At 39.7% G+C, this 21,554-nt stretch overlaps 1 protein-coding gene across 2 annotated transcripts in view; it reads right to left on the bottom strand.

Annotated features, from left to right (window-relative positions):
* The window catches only part of dnah2 (dynein, axonemal, heavy chain 2), a 52,663-nt gene that overhangs the window by 9,650 nt on the left and 21,459 nt on the right, over positions 1–21,554 (bottom strand). For both annotated transcript variants that reach the window (XM_026296067.2, XM_026296076.1), the window contains 39 exons: positions 21,264–21,416; positions 20,816–20,941; positions 19,708–19,926; positions 19,270–19,387; positions 18,715–18,851; positions 16,925–17,062; positions 16,613–16,771; positions 16,272–16,424; positions 15,835–15,926; positions 15,409–15,604; positions 13,846–14,070; positions 13,539–13,643; positions 12,591–12,779; positions 12,270–12,355; positions 11,940–12,070; positions 11,628–11,777; positions 11,349–11,516; positions 11,004–11,164; positions 10,576–10,715; positions 9,028–9,160; positions 8,601–8,740; positions 8,105–8,315; positions 7,768–7,884; positions 7,365–7,506; positions 6,467–6,636; positions 6,115–6,231; positions 5,779–5,943; positions 5,502–5,624; positions 5,155–5,303; positions 4,926–4,992; positions 3,950–4,100; positions 3,715–3,863; positions 3,463–3,596; positions 2,297–2,441; positions 1,929–2,128; positions 1,536–1,662; positions 1,017–1,203; positions 654–802; positions 235–418 (listed from right to left, as the gene is read on the bottom strand). In XM_026296067.2, the coding sequence (XP_026151852.1) occupies positions 235–418; positions 654–802; positions 1,017–1,203; positions 1,536–1,662; positions 1,929–2,128; positions 2,297–2,441; positions 3,463–3,596; positions 3,715–3,863; positions 3,950–4,100; positions 4,926–4,992; positions 5,155–5,303; positions 5,502–5,624; positions 5,779–5,943; positions 6,115–6,231; positions 6,467–6,636; positions 7,365–7,506; positions 7,768–7,884; positions 8,105–8,315; positions 8,601–8,740; positions 9,028–9,160; positions 10,576–10,715; positions 11,004–11,164; positions 11,349–11,516; positions 11,628–11,777; positions 11,940–12,070; positions 12,270–12,355; positions 12,591–12,779; positions 13,539–13,643; positions 13,846–14,070; positions 15,409–15,604; positions 15,835–15,926; positions 16,272–16,424; positions 16,613–16,771; positions 16,925–17,062; positions 18,715–18,851; positions 19,270–19,387; positions 19,708–19,926; positions 20,816–20,941; positions 21,264–21,416 (5,806 nt within the window). The remainder of the gene's footprint in view (positions 1–234; positions 419–653; positions 803–1,016; positions 1,204–1,535; positions 1,663–1,928; positions 2,129–2,296; positions 2,442–3,462; positions 3,597–3,714; positions 3,864–3,949; positions 4,101–4,925; positions 4,993–5,154; positions 5,304–5,501; positions 5,625–5,778; positions 5,944–6,114; positions 6,232–6,466; positions 6,637–7,364; positions 7,507–7,767; positions 7,885–8,104; positions 8,316–8,600; positions 8,741–9,027; positions 9,161–10,575; positions 10,716–11,003; positions 11,165–11,348; positions 11,517–11,627; positions 11,778–11,939; positions 12,071–12,269; positions 12,356–12,590; positions 12,780–13,538; positions 13,644–13,845; positions 14,071–15,408; positions 15,605–15,834; positions 15,927–16,271; positions 16,425–16,612; positions 16,772–16,924; positions 17,063–18,714; positions 18,852–19,269; positions 19,388–19,707; positions 19,927–20,815; positions 20,942–21,263; positions 21,417–21,554) is intronic.

Below are 21,554 nucleotides of genomic sequence, written 5' to 3'. Positions count from 1 at the left end.
GAGAAAAAGACAGACTGAAATAAGCTGATATAACATGCCTAGATTTTTTTTTTTTTTTACATCTATTTCAATTTGTGTGTTCAGACAACCATATGGTTCTCCAAAGACATAGAAATACATAATTCAAAAACTCTGTACCATTTGTCATGTAAAAATGACATTTAAAGTTAACCAGTTGCCCAGAAATTGAATAAACCCCAGATAGAATAAGAGAAAGAAAAGATGGTGGCGTACCGTTTTTGACACCCTCTTCAACCATGCTCTTAGCAATAGGAGCCTGTCCCTGGCCCAGAGAGAGAGCATGGAAGTGCTTGCTCTTGCCAGAGGCCTCAGCCAGGTGCAGCAGGGACCCTGTGGGGTCCACCCCAGGAGATAGAATAAAGATCAGAGGTGTCCTGCTGGTGGATTCCTCCACAACCTGAGGAGAGGACAGAGACAGCAGAGTGGGAAAACAAAGAGAAAGTGAGAATGGATGAGTCAAAGTGTAACGCACTGGATTGGCTTCTTTAAAGTTTTCAAGTTGTCTACAATCAAACAAAAATATATGAATAAGATTTAAGAAACACCTTTTTTCAATGAAGTTTAAAGGCCCAAATCTAAACCTCAAGACAGAAAAAGGTACAGGGATTAAACAAATATGTGTTGACACTCACGGCCTTCATGTCGAGAACAGGTGGCTCCACAAAGAAAGAGCCAAGGTTGTTAACAATGAAGGAGGTGACACAGAAGGAGACACGGTCCTGGCGCAGGGAGCGCACGATCAGCATCTTCTGGAACTCATTGCAGATATTCTCCCAGTCACCTAGAAAAAAAACATTCAGTGAAGGAGGGGGGACATGGCTGAGTAATATGAGATGAATTAAGAGATCAGAAAGGATATAAGGTAGTTTAGTATTAAAGGTAGCCATAGTTTAGTGAAATGTTGAAAGCTGTCAATGTACAACACACTGAAAAAACTGCTTTTCTCAAACACCAGTAAACACACCATCTCAGTAGAATACACTTCAATGTCACACCTGGTAGTGTGGCATGCTCTGGCTCAGCACTAGTGAACCAAAGGTTCCACTCTTGGGGGTATTGTTCAAAGGAAGTCATGATGCCATGGAAGTTGAACAGCTTATCCAGCTCTGTGATGTTATCCCAACTGGAGTCTGGCAGCCAACTGGTGCAAGGGTTGTCCATCTGATCCTCTTTATCAAGGACCTAAAACCACACCCATCAATTTATCAGCACAGTAGACAGGCTATTTGTCCATCAGTGCATCAATAAATAGGTCAAACAATCTACACATTATTCTGGGTAAGTCACTTGTGTAGTTATGAAAAATATATCTCCTAACAGCGATGTAAAGCTTGGGACATGCTTGGGCTTCCTTTGATGGAAACTACACTAAATGGTTCAACATTTAAATACAGAGTAGAATGTCATTTGCAGTATTAACTATGTTCCTTTGAAAACTGCACCTTTGTCTGGCTGGATTATGTTAAATCAGATAAGGCAAAGACAGAATGTTGGTGTGTGTTTTGTTTTCTTACAAGTCCTCCTCGGAGAAAGAAATTGTACTCATCCATGTTAAGTTTGCCGTCCACCTCCAGGATTTTGGCACACATTCGGAAGCTGAAGAGGAGCTTGTGGACCTCAAACAGACCACGACATGTGTACCTGCAAAGGACACCACCCTGAATATCTAGAATAACACACTACATGAGAAACCTATAATTCCAACTGATGAGCAGAATTGCAAGAAATGTTTTAGCCTCAGATGGAAGGGCTCCAGTCCTTTAACACATCACAGTTTGGGCTTATAGAGTATATTTATACATTATAAAAAATGCTTATGGTCCTCCTGCATTATAAAACCCACAAATACCCTCATGCAAACCAATGTGATTTATGATAACAGCACAACATGATGTGTCCTTGCTTACCTGTATACTGCGTATGTGTGGTAATTGTTGAGGTTGGCAATCCTTTCTTCCAGCTTTTGGCTGGACTTGCTTTTTTCTATGCTGAGATTGAACAGATTAATGTAGGCATCTAGTGAGAACTGGTACATGGGGTCAACAAGGCTCATGTCATTTAAGATGAAGAAAAGAATAGAGGCTCGCTGGGCAGATGGGCGGTAGGCCTGTTAAGAGAGAGTAGAGAACTTTAAACTATATACACAGACTGTGTGGTCAAACTGACATGCCAATGCACAGGAACAGTATGTAAAGATTAGAGTCGCAAATTATCATAAGATTCCAGTGAAAAGGAGCAAATCCCTCTCTGGCCTGATCCTTGAATCCCTATGTACCTCTCTAGCAGAGTCAATATTGATCTCTGTCTGTTCACTGCTTTGCAGCTGCTCTGAAACTTCAGTGGCTGTCACTTTGGAGGTCTGAAGGGTGTTCACCAGCTGCACATCATCCAGCAGTGAGCCAGTAGCCTCATTCAGAAGCCTGGCAGAGTAGACACACATACAAACACAACAAAGAAAATGTAATATGCCAATCCAAACAAAATACTGCTTCAACAAACAAACAAGCATGAGCAAACATGAATGCATAAGCATCCACATAAATCGAAAATGAATGTTTAAAACAGCGTGTTTTAGAAATAAAACATGAAATCATATTTAGAAAAAGACTTTTGGACACATCTGTAATCAGTCAGCAGTTGAAAGTGTTTAGCTGTCTCGTCTTGGGGAATGACATTTGGAATAAAAATAAACCATGAGCCTCTGAGAAGATGTGACTTTAATTTGTGGACTAACAGAAAAACAACTTCTAGGAGGATTATCTGACCAAATTGTCTGCTTTCAAAGACAAGGCACTGATGAGATAAACCTGTTGCATGGACATTACTGCTACCTGTACTGCTACTTGTATAACTAGTGTATTACTTACATGAGTAGATAAAAATTGAGTTGGGTCCACTATGTGTTTAATCTGCCTGCTGTGGGGCTAGTACATGGTTAAGTTATATTACTCCGGACACATAAAGTATTGCAATAAAGTTAATCAGAATGAATCCATTGCTTCTTTGTGAAGTACTTGTTGCTAAATACTAAGTATTTCAAATACTGATATTTGACTAACAGACAAGGTAGAGTTGCTAATTTTAACTACTAGTAGCAACAGCAGAAGTAATTTGTAGTTGTAGCCTATTAGATAGTAAAAAGAGAAATTTAATTTGTTTTGGGCCTTTGATATATTTTCTTAGCTTCAGTGGATCTAATTAAGTCCTGGTAGGCAGATGTTCCTACTAACATTACTGTTACTCAAAACATACTTACAACAAATGGCATCAATATTATTATTATAGCTATTATTGTAGCTATTTCTATGACTTTGGCTACCACTACTAGTAATACACTGGATATTTCATCAAAACTGCACTTTGCCCTGTTTGGGGAAAAAATATGGAAACAAAACATCCAAAATACATAGACAACATAGACAAAACAGTTAACTAAATAACCTGAGTATCTCATCCTCCAGCTCCTGCAGTTTTTTCTTGCCAGAAGCAATGCTGATCACCAAAGAGTCTTTTTGTCCTTCTAGCTGTGGACGCTCCTTGCGCACTACAATTCCCAGCAATTGGGCTTCCAGTCCCTGCATGAACACACGGACAATCTCATCCATCCATCTGAGGCGGCGTCACATACTACCAAACAATATGTGCACACAAATGAAGTGTACAGATGTACAGAAAACACATTTGTTAACAGACCTGCTCCTTGACAGCAAAGTTGACTATGGTAGTTTTTGTAGAAATCTCTGGTGTGTAGTGGGGATTGGAAAGCTTGGTGGTGATGTAAAAACGAAAATCTGGGCTGTACTCCACCTCCTTATCACCCAGCTTCAACAGTAGCCTACCACCTGGATAAAGTGCATACAAATGTAAACCCATGAATACACATGAAAACTTTAACTGGATTTTTAATTTGTGAATTTGTGTATTTCACCTATTTTTGTCAGGGATTTGTTGAGAACTGGGTTTAGAGAGGGGTCCAACTCCTCCTGTACATTCTGTAGCAGAACAGGATTCCCAAACTGGATGGCATTCTCCAGTACCCGTAGGTAGTCTGGCATTTGAAAGTCAATTATTTTCAGACCCTGAACATGTGGACACACAGGAGGACAGAAAGCATAATTAATTATACATAACCTTTATTTAAGCAAGGAGTCAGTTGATCAAGATTTCTCTTGCAAGAGACTTCAGCATAGCTGGAGGAATAGAACAGAGAGAAGACACACAAAGCAAAACACAACCTGTCACATTCAAATGCAGACAAACAGCATCAGAAACAATCACACACATTTCTAAAATGCTCAAAATGAAAAGGTTAAATTCCTGGGGATCACAAATTGAGAAGTAATACACAGATACAAAGGGGACGATGGTAAACTGCATCAAGCTGTTTTCAGATGGATTGAGTAGAGTGAAAGTGGGAAACAGCTAAATGAATAACTACATATTCAAGCAAAGTACTGTTTTAAGAATAATTTCCAAACAAGTAACTTAGAGACAGATACACAAGATAATAAAGTACTCCACAATGTCTGTGTCAAACAGCTCAAGGTGATTTGATTGATTTTTTCTTCTACTTCTACTATTTTTCTCCTAAAGCCTGAGCTAGAGCTCACATTTTCATGTTGGGCCATATATATCTTGACTGCATTTTGTTGAAAAACTACTGGTTCTGCTCTGATAAGAAAAATAAAAGTATGGTGAAATATCATTGACAATGTTCCATTTTCATTAAGTGGCATTAAAGGGGAACCGAACTATTAACTGCAAATGCATTGATTCATTTGTAAAAAAGTGACTACATTCCCTGTCTTCCATGAAAAGCCTGTGTGCCTATGTCTGTTGCTCATGCAGACACTTAGGCATCCATGAATATATTAGAAGTTTAAGTCATCAAACATCAAACATACTCTTTTTATCTCCATATTCTTGATCCACTTCAAAGCTTGGCCTTGAGGGTCCACTATCAGTGGCCATCTAGAGAGAAGGGAATAAAATAAAACAATGACCTTCTATTTACATTTTTGTACAATGAACACAAGCCAAATACAAAACATTTAACTTAGTATCTTTACTCCACTCCTGCAAATTTAGTAAGTTACTAAACCCTAATAACAAATTGGGTCAACGTGTACTAACCGGTTACCACGGGTGACGATAACGCCATTCTCAGTTGAGAATGTGTCAGAGGGCAGACCCTGAATGTTCCAGTCCCTCACTACAATAGGTTTGGACATAAAAACGGCAAAACTAAACCCCGGTGTGCATGGGATTTGTAAGTCCCATACCTGAGGAGAGGGCAAACAGAAAACAAAAGAGAAAGAAAAAGCAGTAAGACACAAAGGGTGAGGTTTGTTGGAAATTCAACCATAAACTGTTTCAATTTATGAGGACACTTCCCTTTCCCGACTAGGCAGTAACGATACAGTACACGGCAAGCCTTTTACTAAACCAGAATATGTGTTTTTATGTGGTATGTGTCTAACCTCCTTCATCCACACGGCAAGCAGCTCATCTCTGTAGTTGGACAGGAAAGGGCCCATGTAGGACAGGAAAGATGCTGCTAATAAACAGTCTCCTACAAGGTATCCCATGTTCTCTTCAAGGCCCTGAACCATACACACATACAAATGACATGGGTACACATGTGCAAGTATTTGAGTTTTCGATTGCATGTCATATTTGTTTCTAAATTCCACTAAACAAACCACTAAAAAGAAAGAAGAAGGGTTTTTCCTGTGTATGTGTATGTGTATGGCCTACAGCAAGTCTCTCTTCCCAGCGGATCCTCTCTCCAGCAAGTCCGGTCACCAGTTTGTCAGCTCGGTCCAGTTTCACCTCCATGTCTTCTGATTTCTTCCTCAGACTCTCCTTCATAGCCAACTTGTCACTGTGCTGCTTTTGCAGTTGGATTAACATTTCTGCCACCTGCTCAGACAGGCATAAACAAAAATGAGATTACTTTTATTCTTCCTGTCATACAGAAATTGGACTTACAATAATGCTGCTGTATATAAGTAACAATTGTATATAAAGTTGACACGAGCTAGTGTTCAAACAGCTGGCTGGCTGCTAGAAGCAGGGCGGTTCATACAGTACCTCTTGTAGTTTGTTCTGGGCCTCAGAGAGTGCAGCTTGTTTCTGTGCTAGCTCTGCCATAGCAGTGTTCAATTGGTCCCGCTTTGGCTCCACCACCCTGTAGATTCGCCCATAAACCTGGAGGAACAGGGTACAGATCCGTGGATTTAGTTTCCTGTGCTGTCAGAATGTTTTCTGCTCCTGCTACTCCTGAATGCATACAGCTCATTTGTATTTGCGCCTACATGGCTTTATATACAATTATCACTGTAGTTTGCATGCATTATATGGTTAATTATAGTTAATTATGTGCACTTGTGACTTTATGGTGACATTAACTGTAGCAATGTGTGTAATTATGCCACTCTTTTACCTCCATTGCTCTGACCCACATGCAGAGGGATTTGGCAGCCAGCGACACTTTGCCAATGATTTCTGGCTGGAAGTCTACTTGTTTGCAGTACTGACCAATCCTCTTCAACACGCGGTCTGATATGTTGTCCTTGTCAAAGTTAACCAATGTTTTGATGAAGCTGGCCTCACCTGCCAGAAACATTTGAAAGTTACAAAAGTCTGAAAAACATGAGCATCTAAGAACTGCTGCCCCTTTTTGGACCTTGTGTGTGTTTGCTGTGTTTTTTGACAGCTTGGCAGCTGTGCCTTTAACAAGCTGGGAAATGACAGCTCCTCTTGCACTGCTTTTGACCAGGACTACGAGCTGCCTGAAGAAAACTCTCACATCAGTATGAGTGCTAAGCTGAGGAAACAACGAAATGCACAGCTCTTGTGTCAACAATGCCAAAACCAAATGAACTTGTGTAAGCAAAATCTTTCCTCATCTGTTTTCCTCAATCCTGTTTGATACAATCAATTTCAGGCTTGTTACAACCATTTGAGTGCTCTGAACGACCTTTGCTTTATGAGTCTTTTTCTGTTTGTCCCAGTGTACTACTGTATGAAGAATTAATAGCTATATTAAACATAAGAATGACGATATTAACCAATTGTCATAATGGGAAAACTAGAAAACCAAGTCCCAGATTGAAAAAAGCAGATTAGACACAAAGTGTGAGTATTCTCAGTGGCATTATAGAGGTGAATACAATCTCCTCCATTCCAGTTATGTATCAGCATTTTTTGTAATGTACCGCACATAGTTTATACCTCTGTTTTTACTCTTTCTTGGAGTACATTTACATTTTCCCAGGTACTTTGTTTCTTTTCAAACTCTACCTAAATCCACCCTTAATTTCTGCACTGTTGTCTCTCACCCAGCTGTCTCTTGGCCTCTGCCCAGGTAGGCTCTTTGCCCAGAAGGGTCATGACAGCCTGCATCACTGTCTCCACCAGTGCTGGGGGACGGCCATAGGACTTGATCTCTGTCATGTCTTTCTTATTTAGAGACTCCAGAGCCTGTACAACAAGACAAAGACAATGTGTAAAAGTGGAAAGGCAGGGCATACTGCTCACTGAGTCATGTTTAATTAAAATTTACACAGATGGACACACTTACAGATATATATATATACATGAGATACTAAACTTCTGAGCAAAATCACTCATCAAATCAGGAAAAAATGTATCAAACTAACATAATCATCCAAGTCAGCATATACAATAAAGCCAAAATTACCAACAGAATGTAAGTAAATTGTAAATAAGATGGAGATCTACCTTCATTGCCTCTTCCAGGGCAGGCAGGGCTTCATCCAGGTCTCTTTGTGCATTGTCAGCCATGGTTTTACAGTGCAACTCTTCAGCTTTGATTTTCTCACTGTTTGCACTAACCGCCTCAACACAAATGCACATAGACATTAATCAACGTGTTATTGACTATTACTGTAGCTGTCTCTGTCTTATTAGCCAAATATCACACAGTCTTCCTAAAATAAATAAGTCATTTAATTTATTTTTCTAATTTAGTAATATGGGCAGGTAAGTAAGGTCAATCCAGACTATTATTGAATCTGTTTAGTAACTTGTGTACATGTGAACATACTGGGGTACTTACCACCTGCTGCTTGTCAGCCTCCATCTTCTGTTGCACAATGACAGACAGATACTGATCACACTGTTTCTGAAACTCAGCCACCTGTGTCTTGGCCTCCTCAAGCTCTATGGACATGGCCTGCACCTTCTCCCGTGTGTCATTGAGCTTGAAAAGACCATTGCGCAGTTTGCACACCTGCTCTCCCAGCTCACTGCGCTTCTCTGCTAACAGCCTGGATGGACACACATAAACACAAATACAATCTGTAGATTGACAAGATTTAGCGAGAGTCTGACAAATTGAGTCGACAAAGTACAGTAATTTTGCTTGTAATGGTGCAGCTCTGTTTTAATGCATATAGTAGAAGAGCAAAATTATTTAAAAGGACCCACACTATGTATATTTCTGCTTTATCTGTGCATACTCAGATCTTATGACAGGACCGGCTTTGCATTAGAAGATGGTTTGAAAAGGGAAGCAAGAATAAGCAAAGAAGAAAATTTAAAAAGGTGCTTACTTTTTGTACCCAGACACCAGCTCCAGGTAGTTGGTGGGTGTCACATAATTATGTCTCCTCAGCTCTAACCTCATCCTCCCACAAACCTGTGCTACTGACTGGTGCGTGGTCACAAAGATACTGGCAACCTTTGTGTGGATCTGCAACATCATGCAGCATAAGTAAAAGCACTGCTCTGAGATTCAAACATTGCACAGTAGGTCACAAATGGGTTCTGTTCAGTTCACAGTTATAGAGTTTTGTTTTTCACAGTTTTATATAATACTGCACTTTTTAGGAATACTTGCTGTATGTTGTTTGATGATGTGTATGTAGACTGTGATGCATGTGAGCATGCATAGCAGAGCAAATTAGACAATTAGTCATTTAACAGAGTGTAGTCAAATGTCCTTATGTAAAGATGTGCACTTGTGCGTGCAAGTCTCACCCCCTCCAAGGATCCCAGCTCCAGTCCATTTAAGTACCTCTCAGCCACCTCCAGTAGAGCATCTCTGGGCCACTCACAGAACCAGTCGATGGTTGTGCAGTTAACTAGCGCTGGGTACTGAAGAATGCGATTCCTGTTGACAAATGGCTCCTTATGAATTTTATCAATACATTTAGGCATTTTATCAATACATAATATTTTGACATAATGATTCCTATTATAGCCTTGCATTTTGCTGTCTCTTCAGATAGGTACCTTAAAGTGTAAATATGACACAGCTCTTGGAAGCTCTTTCTACAATAAGGGTTAGCAGAACATGTGCAAGACCTGCAGTGTGACTCAGTGAGTTTAGCTGGTTAATTGGTATAGCACTGCTCCTGGAGCTCTGGCAGTGTGATATGGATCCTGCTAGCAGCTACTGGTCAGAGGGCCAGGATGTCTCGTCACACAGAATGGTTATTAGCTCTGGTAATGGTGCCTGCCAGCCCAATTACTGGAATTATGTGTGACCACTACCCTGTGCCACTAATTACAACCAGACCATAAATGCTTAAAGGGAAGACATGTTTTTGTCAGCAAAAATGTGTAGTGGAAATGCCAGTTGACAGGGAAAAGAGAGAAGCTGAACAACAGAAAATGTGTGATCATCTGTGTGCATATTATATCTATAAAATATAAGCAGACATTTGATCCTCTCTGTCAGAGCACCCATGCTATTTGTAATTGCAGTGAGTCTCTGATCCTTGTTATAGAATCACAGACCTGATTGCTTAAGAACAAGGATCTAATTATATCAACACAGACATTGTGGAGTACTTTATTATCATGTATGAGGAAGGCTCTTGATGGTTTACTTGTAGTAGCATTTGTTTGACTGAATTTCTATCCAGAACACATCACTTCTTGCTCTCTTTCTGTCTGTCTTTGTTCTGCTTTATTGTACCGTAGTGTCAGTCACTTGTTAACACTCTGTCTCATGGTGAGGAACTTGACGCTGAGAGGTACTATAGGGAATAGTTAATCTGTAGAAGACAAGTGTATATTTACACTGCCTTTATGTACAAACTCTCCATGATTACAATTCTACAGCGAAGAGATGCCTGGATTATTTCTCGATTATACTAGGAAGACACTGGTGTCTAGGATGTGTCAGATTACATAGATTAGCCACATCTGCCTCCATCCCTATAAAGATATAGGGTAGAAACTCAGACTACTGGACACTCAACATTCTTCTGAACCTATTGTGAATATCAATATTTGTGTGTAAAATAAATAACAATAAAATGTAAGGAAAATGTCTTGCTTCGTCTAACCCTGTGTTTGTAGGGCAACAATGCACATACAAACTGCTTTTCAGCCCAGGAGGACTGCAAAGTCATAATTGAATTATTGTTCATTTCCATAAAAGGACGGTATATGTCAAAAGCCAGAGCAAACAGAAATCTCAAAGATAAGGGTGAAAAAGAGAAGAGAGTAACATTCAGTACTGTGAACCAGCATATATTATTGAACAGAGTGTGGTGTAGAACCAGTATGAGAGTGTACCTGAAGGGCTCTCCCACTGGGCTCATACAGAGCACTATGTGCAGGTTGTTTCTGACTCTCTCTATCAGGTAGCTGAACAAGGAGTCAGGAGTTTCGACCACTTTGTCTTTCCTGGCAGACTCTGACAGAGCGTTGCATACCTAGATGTAGTTTACATATGAGAATAGGAATAAGATTTTAAATAATGTAATGGTTTAATATAAATATCAATTATTCAGAAATGCACAAGACCCCACAGAATGTGAGTTAAATGCATATTGGAAGCAATTGCATGACAGACTGTCTGAAAATACACATCATTTTATAATAAGGGTAGGTAATGTTATATTACAAGAACACGCTTGAACTAAAACAATTAAATGATGATAAATGATGAATGAGATACATTGAATCAGAAAAGACCAAAAAAACCAGAAGACAATACACACCTCAACAAACTCATCCTGTTTGTAGAGGTTAGGAACCTCTCCAGAGCTCAGGATGTTATTGATGTCTTCTAAGAATGATTTGTCTACAATCTGGGTGTCACTGAAGAGGAAGACAGTGGGCTTGTTGTCTACGCCAGTCAAACGGTACAGTTTCTTTATGTCTGAGAATAAGGATAAAGAGACCATCCATTCCAATATAGCTGACTGAAGAAGAGATGTCAGAATTACCTGTACAAAGACTAAAACTAATTCATACAAACAAATCTCCAGAGTGGACAGAACTGTATACAGCCATGCTTTCACTTTCTGAAACATTTGTGGATTTATTGGTGTGTTTGATCTCACCTTCTCTAAACTCCTGTTTGCGGTACTGTTTAGTGACTTCTACCTGGAAGACCTGGTATCCACAGATGAAGGCAGCCATCTTACATAGGCTCTGCCTACCAGAGCCTCCAACTCCCACAAGCATCATGTTGCCCCTGAGCTGACTGATCACACGTACTACACGGGTTACTGCGGAGGGAACACAAAAATACTGAGCTACTACTAATCGTTTGTACTGCATGTCTGTTTAGAAGTGTATAAGCGTTTGTTTGGATTTGGGTGTTGTGTTTTCAAGCGCACCATGCTCGATGGCATCTCGGAAGAGCACTAGGCTCATGGGCACTACTCCAGGTGTCAGGTTGTAGTCTTCCAGCTGGGTTTCCATGAACATCTTGAGGCTCTTCATGTCCAATAGGTCCTCATACACATGAGACTCACTCATGAAATCACCTGACACACACATACACAGCAACATATTCATTTCTTGTTATGGAGTCATTACTCTATTTCATAATATAGTCCATTCCTTGTCCATTAACATATTTGTCAGTATTTTGACACACTTTGGGATGACACTGACATTGCTGTGTACAATGTACAATGTAAATGTACCAAATATTGGTGGTTCTTTGTTGGGGCAGATATTATGGAAGGTGAGGTCAAAGAGTGAGCCCAGTTTCTCGCTCATCAAAGCAATAAAGGTCTCACTGTCACTGTGATCTACAAGCCGGTCTGAGAAAACCCTGAAATCAGCAACAAAACACAGGTAACAAATATTATCCAGGGTTACCACAGCAAAGGTATTGGCATGTTTGGCAAATGTTAAATGAAGAAGAACATCATTCATCAACTAGATTTCTACTTTGGTTCAGATAAGAGATACTGTTGGGGCTACAGGTACCCTAAAGATTGAGGCTTTGGTGAAGAAATGGTCCTGGTTACCTGAAACACTCATGGATCCAGAGTCTTGTGATGAGGTTTTTAGTATCATGGAAATCTGGGTGAGCCCTTAGCAGACCCTGGAACACCTGCAATGGGTGGAACAGGCAACAAGACATAGATGTGTCACCTCACATTTTAATTTGCAGATTATGTAAGTATTAGCATTACTATGCTATCCTTGCTTTCCTTCAGTTAATTTGGAGAAAAGTGATACCCTCTCCTGCACCGTTTTCTTTAATACACATTTTAGGTAATGCATTTATGTACTGTAGGACACTTGACTTGACTGAATCCATCTACTATATGTGTGTTCTTATGTACCTTGGAGATATCTCTGAGGTTGAAGAGATAGTGTATCTTGGCAGGAGTGGGAAGAAAATGAGCTGTAACAGCAGAATAGAGTTCTATGGTGGCCTGAGTCAGAACTCCTCCAATTGGTTTCACCTCCTCCTTAAAACCCTGCAGCTTTTGGTTGATCATGGTACTGTAGATTCGCCTGATTTGGGAGTCCTGTATGCAGAGAGGACAGGTTTGATCAGGTTTGGTATATGTTGTAAAGGACACAGCCAAGTCCATGAGATTGCAGAGTTTACTAAGTTGTAGGGGTCAAAAGACTGAAAAATAAAAATAAAAATAATGGGGTGCAACAGTTCCACTGGGAGTTGTCCTCTTCGAAGGGATGGCAACTCAAGTGCCAAGTGTGTATTTCCTGATGCCAAATGACTCCAGCCATTTTAAACAAATGAATTTTGTTCTTTTGTTGCAACAGAAAAAAATATGGTGGAGAGAAGTGGAGATAGATGAAAGGCTGCAAACTAGCAGGGGATCAACATTTGCAGGCAGCCTTTCGGTGTTGGATGTAAGAGACTTCAGTTTTTTATTATTATCATTATAATTAAAATCAGGATAACTCCTGTATAGTGAGATCAAATAAGTGGTTGACAAATGCTGATAGAATATGAAACACACCTGTCATTTGAAAAGAATATCAAGCTCTACCATGCTAAAAAAAATACAGGCAGTTGGAAGAAAGAAGAAAGAAAGACAGGAAAATTAGAAAACAGTTGCTAAAATTTGTGAAATGTGTGTCTTTTAGCTACAAAATCTCTGAATCTTGTGTATCTGTATTTCATTCCTAACTAATTTGTCTTTATTTATTCACGAGGCATATTCCAGTTTATGTAAAAAATAAATAAATTACTTAAATTTTGTGACAAACCAGAAAATCAAAATAGGACAGGACAAATCAGAGGAAAGGAGAGAACTTACATTAGGAAAGGTCATATTGATGAGGTTGAATCGACTCTGTAAGCGGCCAGAGATGTGAGTCCTCCCTCCACCAGGGGGCCCCATGGATGCTAGCAAGAACATGTCCTAACAAAGCAAACAAACACATGCAAACTCTGAAGAAAAAAGTGAAGTTTGATCTATGAAAATAAATATATTCTCATGTGAAACTCTTGTCCCAGATATTAAAAAAATTAAGGTGATTAAGAGGAAATTACAGTGGAGGCACTAACTAGACAGACCCATGATAATATGACACACTCACTTTCTTCTAAATGCCCTTTCTTACCTTAACAATCATTTGGGTCTGTTTCTGGCGGTCATACCAGAAGCCGTAATCGATCCAGAGGCGCAACAGCTCCAGTGGTGGCTGGGAGCCAAAAAGATCATGGGCTGGCATGTTGAGGTCATCCAGAAAGCATAGCAGGCACTTCCCACCTGCTGGCACAAACACGCCTTTGGTTCTCTTTTCTATGCGGCTCTCCACGATGGCCTGGATATTATTAGAGGTGGTCTGTGTAGTGGTGGAGACAGAGGGAGAAATGAAGAAACAAAATGAACTGTAAAACATATTGATTTGTATTGGTGTGCATAGTTATGTACAGTGCTGCGAAAAAGGCAGGTTTGGACAGCTTTTTCCCTAAATAAATGAAATCAACATTTCAAAACAGCATTGTTGCAGCTACTCAGGCTTTGTGTAATATAAAAATTTGTTTGATGATCTGAGTCATTTAAGTGTGACAAATCTGCAAAAATTAAAGAAAATTCAGGAAGTGGGCAAATACTGTTTCACGGCACTGTATTTGTGTGATTTCAGTTTATCAACCAAAACTAGACAGTACCTTTAGCTTGTTAAACTAATAAGATGTCAGCTCTGTATCTGTTTAGTTTACTCTAGTATTCTAATGTACTTTTATGTAAAAAGTATATTAAAGTATAAAAATGTTGTGAAGAGAGGTGCAGGGTTAGAATGGTTCTTGCTCAGAGTAGCTCCCCAGCTTGGTGGTAATTGTGATGGATGTGGAAGGAGAGGACAGACTATGGGGGCACGATGGTGGTGATGATAGTGTTTAAGATAGGGAGAGGGTGTAGATGAGTGCCTCCCTCATCCCTGGCTCTCTAATAACCCTTCATCAGAGCTTTGCACCACTGACATGATTCAGCCTAATTATGTCACTTCGGAGCAGCGCATCACTTTTACTCTAATTGTAGTTAAGCTAGGATGGAGATGATTCAAAGGAGGAACAAAATATACACATACACACCCAATGCGCGTGCTGTATGTGACTACATACCATACTGTGATTGAGGGTCGCTCATCCAAATTAATATAGGTGAGGTGTGTAAGTCCATGTATATGTTTCACCATATATGTTTGCAGGTATGATTTTCAGATATTTGCATTATCTATAGATTATAATCTGACAGCACATGTATTTAAGCCTACTGGACATACGTAACATTCAATATGTAAAACCATATTGTGTTCAATTTATCACATCTTTCCCTTAAATGGGACATTACCAAGGACGAGAAATGTAGTGCACAGCAACACAATCCTGGACTATCCTTATAACTTAAACTCTCAGGAAACAAAAGACATGAGACGTGTGCAAATCATGAAAAATGAGAAATTAAAGACCTAATTAAACCACTTTCAATCTTCCTGTGATAAAATACATTTAGAAGCACATTTTAATAACTATTAATGACTACAGTGATTCCCAGTCACTAAAACTAACCACAACCCTTATGTTGATTATAAACTGAAACTTAAAAAAAATAAATAATAATAATAAAATGAAACACCAAATGTGGACCTGACCTACACAGACCATGCAAATGCACCAACCTGGGAGGACATGTTAACAGTGAGGGTAGTCCATTTATTATCCAGCTCCCGTAGGACACTCTGGGCCACTGAAGTTTTACCAGTGCCCACTGGCCCAGTGAGAATCACTGGGTGCTGGCCCAACACCAGAGCATTAACCAGGAAGTTGTAGCGCACAGTGTCGACAGTAGGGACCATAATCTTATAGAATGGAGCACTGCAGAAGAAGGAGACACATAAATGTATTGTAGATGTTAGTGTAACGTTACAATTTATTGTCCACTAGTTAATCAGGTTACTGTACTGGTAAAGAGTGAACTTGACACGGTATCCAGTATCCTACCAGTCAAAGGGTAGTAAGTGTTCAAAAGTGTGTCCAATCATTTGACTGATCGTATACAATGTATGAGTATCAGGTACATAGAGATAGACCAGCTGTTTTTTTACCTGGCATTGTAGCGCCAGCCCTTCGGCAGCTTATCTTCAAAAGAAGCCCAGGTCCTGTTCTTGGTGTCCACATAGTACTCATAAACTGTGTCCTGAAATCATTTACATTGAAACTTCAGAGAATGTTGGTGCCTGCAGATTAATTCAGTTTGCTGATTGAAAGCTTTGGTTTTAGTGTTTAGCTAGCCTGTGGTGCATTTAAAATGCTTACATTGATTCAGCTAAGGCTTGTTCATCTAAAACCATGTACACATCATCTTGATATACTTTAGTGGTCAGAAGAACAACTTATTGTGTTTGTTTTAGGGTTTTGATTTGGCACAAAATGGGACAATCTTTTTAAACTCTCAGTATATCTACATGTGTAATCACAATTGTGGTAGTTGTATTTCAGCTGTTGTAAGTGTGCAAACTAAAAATTATGCTGTATGGAGGACCTTGATTGGGAAGGTGCCGTCCACCTCTCGCAGGAAGTTGTCTATCTTTTTGCGCCCATCATCATCAACGGTGGCACAGATGGACCAGATAAGGCTGAAGATGAACCAGAGCTCCACCATTCTACCCAAGTTTTCTGTATCGGAAATGTTTACCTGGATAGAGGGAAAGTAAAATACAGCATTTACTCACTGGGGATGCTTTAGAGACAATGTCAGCCTTTGTTTAGGGTTTTAATTAATGTAGGAGTGGACATGGGTCATTTATCGCTTAATTTTAGTCACACATCAGTTACACCAACAGTAGTTCCAATATGCAATACTGCAGTCAGTACTGGGCATACCCCATTGTTGGGTGTGGCCAGGGAGTCATAAAGGCGACAGAGAGAGGTTACTCCGTTTAGCTCAGTGATAGGCATCAGCTCCTTGCAGTTGCTCTTCTTAAAATTCAGTGTGCTTTCTATATATTTCTCAAACAAATACTTTAGGTGGTTCACTTCAGCCTGTCGAAAATGGAGCAATGAAGAGTGGAACAGGAGAGGGAAGAGAAAAAGCACCAGAAAATTAGGGAATAATATGGTTGTCATGTCCTTTGTTGCTTTTATAAATATATTCTTAAAAAAGGACTACGAATTATTATGAGTAAATGTGTCAACCTTGTGTCGCTTGTCCAGCCAGGACTGAACAAAAGGCTTCCATCCCAGATCCTTGTAATCATTGTAGACCATCCCACAGCGAGACACTGTAGCTGGAGAAGCCATCGCCAGGTTCTCCACTTCAAACAGCAGAGACACCTATGACAAACAAATGCACAAATATTTTTTCAGGTGTGATTGTTTTACATCATTGACTCTTGATATAATGATATATACTATAGCATTGTGCTTGGTCAACAATGTTGTATTTCTTTTGGCTGCTCCCGTTCGAGGTCACCACAGATCTGCATGATTGATTTGGCACATGTTTTATGCCAGATACCCTTCCTGACTCAACCCGCTGGTCTTCCAAGGTGGTCTCCCATCCAAGTACTGACCAAGCACAACCCTGCTTAGCTTCCCAGATCGGGCGGGATCAGGCACTTGCACTTGGGTGTGGTGTATAGTAAACAATATTATATTATAGATTTTGTAAAGGTACATGTCTATGAGACAAGAACAACAGAGAATGCTGTTGACACAACTAAGTTACTTACCGGTAACTTAAAACTATGGCTTTTTGATCAAGCACAGTGCTTAGAGTTTAAAAACAATATTTGTACAGTTGTGTTTTTCAGCTCATTGGTTTGAAAGGTATGTTTCATTTAAAGCTCCTTCATTCTTTTAATCATGTAAAACAAACCAACACTGAAGTGATTTGCAGGCAGTCAGTTTGTCCCATTTCTGAAACAGACACCTCACCTCCACAGATCAAGCCACATGAATGCTCTGGCTCCTTGTCAGTCTTAATTATTAATTTAATTATGAATTAATTGTCTTTTGATTATTAAGCTATCACTTTTAACCTGTTTATGTGCTTTTGCTTTGTTGGATTTATCAGGCACAAACCAAAACAGCCCAGTCTGTCTCATTTGAGAACTGCACATAACTGATTATTGTAGGGCTGCACTGATTACTCGACTAAATCAGTAATTTTGTAATCAATTCGAATTACAAAAAATTTTCGAGAAAAAATTCTTTGCTTCAAGTATGTTTAATTACTATCACTTGCATTATCGGACCTGCTACGCATAGGGATCATTGTTCCACACGGACCGTAATCACTGTCGCACAAAGCATTTCCGTATCAAATGTTGGCACTTACAGCAGAGAGCAAAACCGTCCGTAAAAGGCAGAAAATGTCCCAATTTTTTGGGATCGTTTCAAACTTTAAAAAGATGACAACACGGTGTAGTGCGTATATTGTACAGTGGAACTGGCGAACTACAACAGCACTTCGTCAATGCTTCAACATCTGAACAGAAAGCATCCGGCTGTGAACCAGACCGGCTCATCCAGCGGAGCCACAATAGTATTATTGCTTAAAAATGCAGAAGTCAATTTTATCTGATTACTCGCTGAAATATTCGGTAGAATACTCAATTCCAAAAATGATCGATAGGTGCAGCCCTAGATTATTACATATTCACATTTGGAAACTAATTTTCACTCAGGTATTTATTTAACGCTATGTAAAAATTTATAAATTGTACAGTATGTTAAGGTTTGCTGTGTTCTTAATTGCAGACATATAATAATATGAAAATCAGGGGTAAAGGGTAAAATTAATAAGAAAATTCCATTTAGCTGATTCAGTTTTAGTGTTGTGGTATCATACACACTGGCTCACTGTCATGGTTTAACAGAACACCTGGATTAAAGCTAATGTTAATGCTTACCTGTGCTTTTCCTATTATGACAATGTTTTCAGTGAAAAGGCCCATCTATCAGGTTTGCACAGGGTTTCTTACCTGGGCAGGCATTGAGATTCTCTCTCCATTGATGAGAGTGAGCACCTTGTTGTCATCCATAACAGAGTTCATACTCTCTATCCAAAGTGTGTCAACCGGCCCATCAAACACAATCCACTTCTCATCTGGTTTCTCATCTAAAGACAGGGGAGAGAGGAGGCATAGTGTTTAACAGAAAAAAAACAAGCAGCAACATATTGATCACAAAAAGACCAGAGTCTAAACAAAATGGGTTTATGTCATATGATGTACTAGTGTGCATGTGTAAAAACTTGCTAAATCAAATAAGACTTTTCCAGTAACTTTACCCCAATGGTCAAAAAGCTTGGAAAGGTAAAAGAAAGCTTGCCTAGATTTTGAAAAGACAGCTGCTGTGATGTCAAAAAAAGTACTGCAGGCCATTTTTAATGTAAAATATATTTTTAAAGGGCATGTGTATTAATGAATGGCCTTTGTAATAATATATAGCAAAATTGGAAGAATCATCAGTCCCTAGTGTGTGTTCACTATACAAAAAGCAGTTTTAACAGCAAAGTGTGATTTTAAAATCAGCACCTGCGCAGGCTAATCGCATAAGGGAGGATAACACGCCATCAGTCCATTCATTGGTAGAGAGATCATTTTCTCCATACAGCTCTCCCAGACTCATTGCTTTGGGGTTCAGAGGATACTCCTGTTACGCCACCGGGAGCAGGACATGAAAAACAAAAGGATAAAAGATGAGACTATTTGTATTAAAATGGCACATCATCATTACAAAACACTATCAGCTACAAAACTGCGACAATGAGAAAATAATAACAATAACAATAGCCAAAACAAAGCTAGAGTACTTCCTGACTTAAAAAGACTGATTCATTACTACGCTATTGTTCAGTTTAACTATCTTGAATGCACCACTTTAAATGAAACCACATTCACTTGGAGCATTCAGTTTAAAGCACATTTATTAACCAGTAACCATACAGCATATTCTTTTTCATACACACTAACCTGGACTGGCTGGAAGCCAGATACTCCCTTGCGGTGCAGAGCAGTGAGGGCCCTCTGCAGGGTTCTCCAAGTAATACTCTTAGCGCTGCCTGTCTTTCCCACCAGCATGGATGAGTGACGGGAGTTTTTGGTTTCATAAAGTTGGATGACTTTGGTAATGGCAAAAGGAGTCACTTGCAAACCGCTCTGACGAAGCTCCAGCTCTATGGCTTCCTTCAGCTGCAACAAAAAGACAGCATACCTAATACCCTGAGACACACTGTTAAATAATACGATGTACCAGGGCTTAATATTTGCATGGTATTGTGCAAAGGTTTTAGGCACCTTAGTTGTTTAGAAGTTTATCACATAATGCTGTCTCTCTCATTCTGACCAGTCCCAAATGAAAGGACCCAAAAATAAGAACTATTTTCATAGACAAAGACAACAAAAAGTCTTGCTTCTGTTCAATGTGCTTTAATTGAAAATTAATTAATAATAATAAAATATCCATTAATTTTTGTAAGTATCCTCTCTTGACAGCAGAACATATATTTGTTAGTCTATCCTAAAAAAATGAGAGAGATGCTAACTGAGAAGTGACCAAGACAGACAGGTGGATGAGCCAGAAAAAGCAGAAGGGGTTGAACCCCTTCCAGAGCCTCCATGCAAAGAAGGAGGAAAGTTGTTTGCTCAGGGCTCAGAGCAGATGGTTAAGAATGCATTAGCTAATTGCAGTGGAGCCTCCCAGACAAACTACAGTAATGACACCATCATTATTACACTACATGTGCTTCTACCCAGCCAAAGGGCTTTACCTGGGCTGGGATTCATTACCAGGAGCACACACATCTGACAGAAATATATTTAAATTGACTCATGCACACAAACATGCATCCATGCATGCTACAATGGATATTAAGAGGAACTGTCAAATCTCAGAGCCATATCTGGTGGCAAATAATCTACAGTGCAGCTGAAGTGCACTTCCTTTGCATTTACCTGCTCAGCTAAGGAATAACTATCTTGGTATTTTTCAGTAAAAGAAAAAAGGAACACTGTCGGAGTTGAGAAAACACGATCTCTTTGTAGGAGCACTGAGCGTGACTGCTGCCCCACATCAACTTACCTGACCATAGTCTATAATGGGTGTTTCCACAGAAGGGAACAAGTCCTGGGTGATCCCATTGAACAGTGGCAGGTCAGCAGAGGTCAGCTTAGCAATATTCATGTCTTTCATAGCCTTCAACAGGATCTGAAGAGTGAGAGAGAACATGGAGTCACTTAAGACAGATTAGGCCTTAAAACTTGCTTCAACTGAAAGGGAATTATTATTATTTGAGCAAGTGTTGGTTCTCCTATTCTGACAGTAGAGATCTAGCACACCACAACAGAGACAATATAACTACAAGTTGTTTTATTGTTAAATTCCCTCCCTGGAGGAACATTAACACAAGGCTGGGTATTTAATACAGGTAGTTTAGTTTATTTTATTTGAATTTATTTGTTTAATAAGCTCTGAGCAGCCAATTTTGATAGTGAGTGAGGCAGAGAGAGAGAGAGAGAGAAAGACCTACTTCTTCATCAGGAATTTTGACACAAGACCGACGTTTCTTTCCAGCATAGCGAAGCAAGGAGGTGAGAGCACGTAGGCCAAAATCATAGTGGTCCTGTTTAGACAGCTGCTGCACTGCCAGGGAATACAGGGTGAATACCTTCTTAGCCAGGGCCTAAAAGAACAAGTATAAAGAATCAGAAGATGAAGAAACAGAAAAGCAACAGAGGAGAAGGAGAGGGGGAGGAGGGTGAATCTTTGGTCAGAATCATGCACACCAGTAGCTGCAGGAGGTCATTCTATAGGGCTCTTA

The sequence above is a fragment of the Mastacembelus armatus genome, chromosome 18 (assembly GCF_900324485.2).
Source record: "Mastacembelus armatus chromosome 18, fMasArm1.2, whole genome shotgun sequence".
NCBI classification, from domain to species: domain Eukaryota; kingdom Metazoa; phylum Chordata; class Actinopteri; order Synbranchiformes; family Mastacembelidae; genus Mastacembelus; species Mastacembelus armatus.
Note: the sequence above shows the minus strand (reverse complement) of the source record. Positions and strands in the feature narration are given on the sequence as shown.